The following is an 8,066-nucleotide window of genomic DNA, read 5'->3' on the forward strand; positions in this document are numbered from 1 at the left end:
GTGTGTGTGTGTGTGTGTGTCTGCAGCATCCTGAAGGACTTTAACGCGTGTCAGTGTCAGGGCTGTAAGTGTCGTCAGGAGCTGCGTACCTCTCAGTTCAGTGACAGTCTTCATGTCTATGACTGGAGCGTCAGCTACGCGCCGGACCCCCAAAACGTGCGCTGGTAAGGAATACACTTATTCACTCTCTCATTCCTTCTCTTTTGCTCATATGTTTTCTGCATGCATGGACAATGACCCATTACAACCAGAGCCCACGGTGAAGAACTGTTTCCAATCCATTTTTTCTAATGCTTTTTTATGCAAAGCACTTGATTTGACCTTCTGTTTCTTGAGCTCTTTTTTTAATGGGTCTGCAAATAATTATTGATTCATAATGTGTACTGAAGGGCCCGATGATATCAAACATAGACAAAATCACAGAATCCAGTCATAAAAAAGAATTGACAGTATAATGCAGAATTTCATAAAGATTAATTAATAACATTTTTAATGGTTTGTGCTTTTATTTTTACCATCATACTATACATTTATATTAAATCATAAATCCAGAAAAATTAGAAGACAACACAGAATTTCTGAAAAGATAAAACATTTAATTGGGCACTATTATTGTAAAATGTATTCAGCTAGTTATTAAATTGTTAAAAGTTTTATTAATTAAACTGATCAGACATGCTGTTTGTTATTACAATTTAATTAAAATGGAATTTAACAAAACAAAAAAACAGAATTTGTGAAAATAAATAAAATTCAGTTTTTTATGGAATGGAATTCATAGGACCCTAAACATGTCATTTTTATTAAACTTAAATCGTTATTAATTCAATCATAAAAATAGGATTTATGGTACAATGCAAAATTTCATAACGATTAATTCATTAATTAAATTGTTCATGTTTTATGCATTCATTTGATTACTGACATTTTTGCTAAGAAATGTGTATTAAATCATAAATCACAGACAACACAGATTTTCTGAAAAGATTAAACATTTCATAGAGCCCTATTATTTTAAAATATATTCAATTATAATAAGTTTTATTAATTAAATTGACCAGACTGCGGTTCAGTTAATTAAATTGACCAGCTGTTTATTGTTAAAATTTAATAAAAACATTATTAAATCCAAAAACAGATCAATTAAAATAGAAAACACAAAATTAGGGGAAAAAATAAAACCGAGTTTGAGGGAAAAACTGATTTCATAGAGCCCTAAAAATTAAATAATTATTAAAAAAACGGAATCCAAAATAATAAAAAGAAATTTGGGAAAAAAATCTTAATCTGATTTCATAGTCTCTAATACGGTTTCACATCCAGTACTAATGTAAAAACACAGTATACAGTGAGCAGTGCGCTGTTATTGGATTCCCAGCAGCCGCTTCTTTGCTGACTTCATTATGTGCAGGACTCACCCATGAGCAGTCAAGAGCTGTGTGTGTGTGTGTTTGTGTTTCTTGATCACAGGGAGAATCTGTCTTTGGGAGGAGTTTCCTGGTGGCTTCGCTGCTTCATCATTAACTGCATCCTCTTCCTCCTCCTCTTCTTCCTCACCACCCCGGCCATCATCATCTCCACTATGGACAAGTTCAACGTCACCAAGCCTGTGGAGTATCTGAACGTAAGACTGCCACAAACTCCATGGCTATTTCTAGCGTCAAGTGAAAGTGAAAATGGTGCCAAAAAAGTCGTTCAGAACACTTTTGATGTTCATATAGACCGAGCAATGACAGTACAAAAAAAAAAAAGAGCATTTGCATTGAAACAAAATGTAGAAAAAAACCTGACTTGATGCTGGTTCACGGCAGGACAAAACCCCAGATTAGCGTGGAGGAGATGTGATTCATCTGAGTAATGAAACATCCTGCTCCACAAATTAGACCGAGTTCATCTCTCATATTGTGAAAGACAAGAACATGGCGTTGTCATATTTCAAAATAATACAAAAAAGAAAGAAATTACGTTTTTATTAGCAAACAGTCATTTTTGCATTGTGACATTTTGATTTGCATTATTTTAATGACAATCTTTTGTCTCTACAATAATAATAATCATAATGATGTAATAACTTAATAAATTATATGATTAGGAACAATAACTACATTACATTTAATATTATTTTAATGCACATTAATTTTATTATTAATAATAATTATGTATAATGACAATATGTTGTGTTATAATAATGATGATAATGAATAATAAGAAAAAATAATACATTTAATAAATTGTACATTTAAGAATCAATTATATTAATAATAATAATAATAATACATATTAGTCATTTTATATATAAATACAGTTTGTAATGCATAATAATTATAATAATAGATTATATATAATAACAATACATTATGCCTCCATCATCATAATGTAGAATTACTATAAGTTCAAAATGTATCATAATCATCATCATAATGACAATATTAATAATACACCATCTTTTTCCATAATACATTGTATTATTATTATTATCATTATGTATAGTTAAAATCGGTACTGAATCAGTAATAAACACCGAGACTAATACTATAAAACTACTACTAATAATAATAATTGTATTCCATTGTAATTAATAATAAATGTTATTATTATTGTTACAATAATAATAATAATAATAATACAATAAATATATTTTATAGTTAAATTACTATAATAACTGAGTAATTATAAATCAAGCTAGTATTTTTTTATTCATTTATTTATTTTTTGATACTCTACTTAAGGTTTAAACTGCAAGAAATCTCAATGGTCCTATAAACAGGCTTGCTTTATTTTTGCAAGAATATTTTTGTACTATTTGCTTAGGATTTTGGGTTGAACCATGACCTGGACGTCAAGTTCTTCATGAAATTCACCCAAACAAGGTTTCTATTATTATTATTATTATTATTATTTTGCTGATGTGCCGAGACCGAGGAGGGATGTACGAGCAGGTGATGGAGGAAAGAGAGTGTAAACACATGCTGATGTGTCTGTGTTTGTCTGTGTGTCTAGAACCCCATCATCACCCAGTTTTTCCCCACGCTGCTCCTGTGGGCCTTCTCCGCCCTGCTGCCCACCATCGTCTACTACTCCGCCTTCTTTGAAGCCCACTGGACCAGGTACAATCCCACAATCCCACACGACTCAAATCAGATATGTGACCCTGGAGCACAAAAGCATTAGCAATATTTGTAGCAATAGCCAACAATACACTGCATGGGTCAAAATTATCAATTTTTCTTTTATGCCAAAAATCATTAGGATATTAAATAAAGATCATGTTCCATGAAGATATTTTGTAAATTTCCTACTGTAAATATATCAAAACTTAATTTTTGATTAGTAATATACATTGCTAAGAACTTCATTTGAACAACTTTAAAGGCGATTTTCTCAATATTTAAGATTTTTTTTTGCACCCTCAGATTTTTGGAGATTCCAAATATTGTCCTATCCTAACAAACCATACATCAATGGAAAGCTTATTTATTCAGCTTTTAGATGATGTATAAATCTCAATTTCAAAAAATTGACCCTTATGACACAGATCTGCTCTGAAGAGTGTCAGGTGTTTTATCTGGTGTGTTTCTCAGGTCGGGCGAGAACAGGACCACCATGCACAAGTGCTACACTTTCCTGATCTTCATGGTTCTCCTGCTGCCTTCTCTGGGTCTCAGCAGGTACCGTCTGAGATCTTTACATTTGTGATGAGGGCGAGAGATCCTGTGGATGTGGGCAGGGTGCGAATTACGGGGGGGGTTTGGGGGGGTCTGACCCCCCTAAAGAAGGCTTTAACCGCCCTGATGGACGTCAAAACTAGATGTAGGGAGGCTATAGCCCTAAATGATTTTAAAATATAATTTCTGGCAGCTCCTGAAATGGGTCGTATTGACAGTACCTGAGCGGTAGAAGAATACGCTACAGCGCTCATTCAAAGACGTGCATTTATTGCTTGGACGGAGCAAGAACACCTAAAATGCACGTGTAGATTCAGTCGAGTGATCGTGTGAAGTTTACCCTCTTCAACTTAATGCTGCTGAACTCAGTTTATGGAGCAAAACTATTTGCTAAAATAACCATAACATTAACAGCACCGCTGAAATACAAGCGCACGGTTCTGTCAGTCAGATGCGCGTGAAAGCTGCATGTGTTACTATAACGAACACTGCTTTCTTTCAGAATCATCATTGGCTGGTAGAAAGACAAAAATAGGTTACATAAAAGTTTTACATAAAAGGTAAAGGTGTGAATAATTACATTTTAGACACATTGTCAGTAATTTCACCAATGAAAATAAAGCCCTAAGAGAACTGTTGTGCGTCTCAGATCAACACACAGCGGTGTTTCATTAATGAATCCATGTTTTTAAAAGAATCGAGTGAATCAATGATTCAGTGAACCATTCATAAAGGCAGTCACTTGCTTCGTTTCTGATTGAATCAGCCATTTGAACTAATCGATTGAATTAATGATTGAATGACTCACTTAAGACAGGGCTTTGCCGCCACCTACTGGCGCATTTAGTTTTATATTCAGAGTATCGTTTCTTTTTCAAATAATTTCATATTTCACGATTTATTTGTATTTTTTATGTTGAATTAAAAATATTTCTTTCTAAAGCTACTTATATTTCAGCTACCTTTTTGTAATGTCTATTCAGTGTTTTTTTTCTAAATTAACACAATGATAACTATTATCTTTAATCGGCACATGATGTACATGTTAATTAATCTCATTAATTTGAGATTCATTTGATTAATTAATCGGCACATTATGTAATTAATTTTTTTTTTTAAATAATCACTTGACAGCCCTATTTAAAACATAAAAAATGCACCCCCCTGGTCACTGCGTAATTCGCACCCTGGATGTGGGAGGTTTATTTGAATCTGTAATTGCATATTTAATTCATTATTTATGTCTGTCATGGGACTTATCTGAGTATCTGCCTGAAGCTCTGATGATCTGATGATCTGCTCAGTATTTGTACTGATATGTTTGGTGCAGATGCTTGGTGAATGATTTTACTATAATTAGCTTTTTAGTATATTAAACATTACTCGTTTGCTGGTGATGACTGCTAGCGCTCTTCAATATATAAAGGCTTGTTGAAATCACAAACCCCAAGTGTTAAACTTCAGATGACAGTTTCATAATACTAAATGTTCTTCTCCGTGTTAGTTTGGACGTTTTCTTCCGCTGGCTGTTTGACAAAAAATTCCTGGCTGAAGCCACCGTCAGATTTGAGTAAGTTTATTTTATTTTATTTCATTTCATTTCATTTTTTATTTTATTTTATTTTGAACTTTATAGCCAGTTGTATAATTGTATTAATTTAAATATTTAGATTTATGTATTGAACTTCTGAATGTTTAGTTCAGTTTTTTTTGTTGTTGTTGTTGAAATGCTTAAACTTTGCCAATTGTAGCATTTCATTTAAATATGCATATATTAATGAACAGAACTTTTGAATCTTTTTAATTGTTTATTTTATTTTATTTAAATGTTCATATATTGCTTAACTGAAATTCTGAATGTTTAAATGGTTTTTATTTTATTTTTTATTTTATTTCATTCTTTTGAATTGCTTAAACTTTCTTGCCAATTGCAGCATTTTATTTAAATACTCGTATATTAATGAACTAAACCTCAATATCTTGATTATTTTATTTTAATTTTTTTAATGCTTAACAGACGTTCTTGCTGCTTCACACGTGTTTCTTGCTTGCTTCTAACTTTTTTTTTTTTTTTTTTTTTATATAAATATTCATATATTAATCAAATTAAATTTCTGAATGTTCACAAACCGGCTTTTAGTTTTTAGTTTTGATTTAGTGCATATATTGAGGTGCTGATTAACTGATTTCGTCTGTAATTTCAGGTGTGTCTTCCTCCCTGATAATGGAGCGTTTTTTGTGAATTACGTCATCACGTCGGCGTTCATCGGAAACGCCATGGATCTGCTGCGGATTCCAGGTCTGCTCATGTACATGATCCGGCTGTGTTTGGCTCGCTCGGCTGCGGAGAGACGCAACGTCAAACGGGTACAAAGACATGCACCTGTCGACCTTTTAAACCATTCGCATGATCTTGGTCCTTAATTTCACTCTTTTTTAGGAAATGTTTTAGGACCATTAAATTGTTTTTGCTTTGTGACGTTATTTTCATGAATATTACACCCATTTTTAGCCAAAAACGCTTCACCTTATTTTATTAAACATTCATTCAATTGTATTTTATATATCTATTTATTCATTCATTCAGTCATTCATTTAATTGCATTTTATTCATATATTAATTAATTTATTCAATTAATTGTGTTTTATCCATTCATTCATTTTTGTTTTGTTTTGTTTTGTTTAAACCAGCATCAAAGGCAGACCAACAAATATTACCATAATGTATATAAATACTTTACAATTTAAATATCTTTAATTATTTATTTAATAGTGTTTTTTATAAATTAATTAATTCATTCATTCATTCATTTATATATTTATTAAATTAATTTTATCTAATTCTAATTTTATCTAATAATTTTTTCATTTATATATTTAATTAATTGTATGTATGTATGTGTGTATTTATATATTTTAACCAGCATTAATTAAAGACAGACCAACAAATATTACCATGATGTATAATCAATTAATAAATTACTTTATTTATTTGATTATTTTTTAAATAATATTTTTGTTTATTTATTTATTGCAGTAATTATGTAAAATGTGCTCGTTTGTCATGAAAATGTTGCAGTGGTTAAAAAATCTTAATGGTCCTTAAAATATTAATTAATTTTAATAAATGAAAATTGAAACAAATGAATTTCCTTTAAGCAAAAAAAAAATATTTGTTTCCTTTTGATGGAGGGATGTATTTTTTTGTTTTTGATAAGTTTTAGAGATTCATCCACCCACAATGAGTTATTTTTACCTGCTGTTCACCTGGATGTGATGCGTTTAGTTGTGTAACGTGTGTGTGTGTGTGTGTGTGTGTGTGTGTGTGTGTGTGTGCGCGCAGCATCAAGCCTATGAGTTTCAGTTTGGAGCTGCCTACGCCTGGATGATGTGCGTTTTCACCGTCGTTATGACGTACAGCATCACCTGCCCAATCATCGTCCCCTTCGGTGAGTCTGGCCACGCCCACTTCCACATCAGCCCATTCACGAAACCACAGACCGACAGCCAATCAGAGAGAGAGAGACAGACGAACAACAAGGATGAAAGAGAGGATAAGGGAGAAATGCTGTGAATGACACGACTGAAAGAGTGTGTGTGTGTGTGTGTGTGTGTCCAGAGCGCCTCCTGCTGGCTGCATGTCTGCATGCATCTTCAACAATGGAAAACGCAAGCTGCGCCAGCAGAACCACCTGCCTATGCACTGTGTCTCTGTGTGTGTGTGTGTGTCCAATAAAATATAGATCCTCTGCCTGCGTATTCACTGCAAAAGCACACAAACGGAGAAGACTTGCTGCATTTGAGCAGTAATCTCTGTTGTCTGTCGCTGAGCTTTTGTATGCTCACGTTATTTCTAGAAGTCTCTCAGAAACACACACACACACACACAGGTGTTCGTCGAGCTGGCGGTGTGTGACTCATCGCTGTTCTGCGGAGGAAACTTTATTTCTGTCTCTCAGCCCACACTGTAAACGCAGACGGAGATGCTCATTTGAGACGCAGCGGTTCACATCTGACACGCGATTAACCTCACGTCTGCACACATGTTGATATCACGTTGCGTCTGAAATGAAAACACACTACAGGCTGATGTTTTGTCGCTTGAAAGATGCTAAGACAGACCTCATGAGATTACAATATTAAAGGGGTGGTTCACTGTTTTTTTTCTAGGCTTGATTGTGTTTATGGGGTGCAGTCTAACATGTGTTAATGCTTCGTTTTTAAAAAAACTCATTATTTTTCACATAATTTACCTTTATTCCACACCGCTCTGTCCCATCTATGAAAAACACACTGATCATTTCCTTCTTTTATGAAGCACCTCCCTCAAAAATAGGCGATGGGCTCTGATTGGTTAGCTAGCCCAGTGTGTTGTGATTGGCTAAACCGCGTCTAGTGCAC

The 8,066-nt window shown here is 33.3% G+C and overlaps 1 protein-coding gene across 5 annotated transcripts in view; it reads left to right on the forward strand.

The window, feature by feature from the left end:
* The window catches only part of LOC107741992 (CSC1-like protein 2), a 59,637-nt gene that overhangs the window by 43,859 nt on the left and 7,712 nt on the right, over positions 1–8,066 (forward strand). For all 5 annotated transcript variants that reach the window (XM_016554830.1, XM_016554832.1, XM_016554833.1 and 2 more), the window contains 7 exons: positions 27–164; positions 1,471–1,624; positions 3,001–3,107; positions 3,582–3,668; positions 5,170–5,235; positions 5,870–6,032; positions 7,009–7,114. In XM_016554830.1, the coding sequence (XP_016410316.1) occupies positions 27–164; positions 1,471–1,624; positions 3,001–3,107; positions 3,582–3,668; positions 5,170–5,235; positions 5,870–6,032; positions 7,009–7,114 (821 nt within the window). The remainder of the gene's footprint in view (positions 1–26; positions 165–1,470; positions 1,625–3,000; positions 3,108–3,581; positions 3,669–5,169; positions 5,236–5,869; positions 6,033–7,008; positions 7,115–8,066) is intronic.

The sequence above is a fragment of the Sinocyclocheilus rhinocerous genome, unplaced genomic scaffold (genome assembly GCF_001515625.1).
Source record: "Sinocyclocheilus rhinocerous isolate Xijiao unplaced genomic scaffold, SAMN03320098_v1.1 scaffold586, whole genome shotgun sequence".
Taxonomy (NCBI): domain Eukaryota; kingdom Metazoa; phylum Chordata; class Actinopteri; order Cypriniformes; family Cyprinidae; genus Sinocyclocheilus; species Sinocyclocheilus rhinocerous.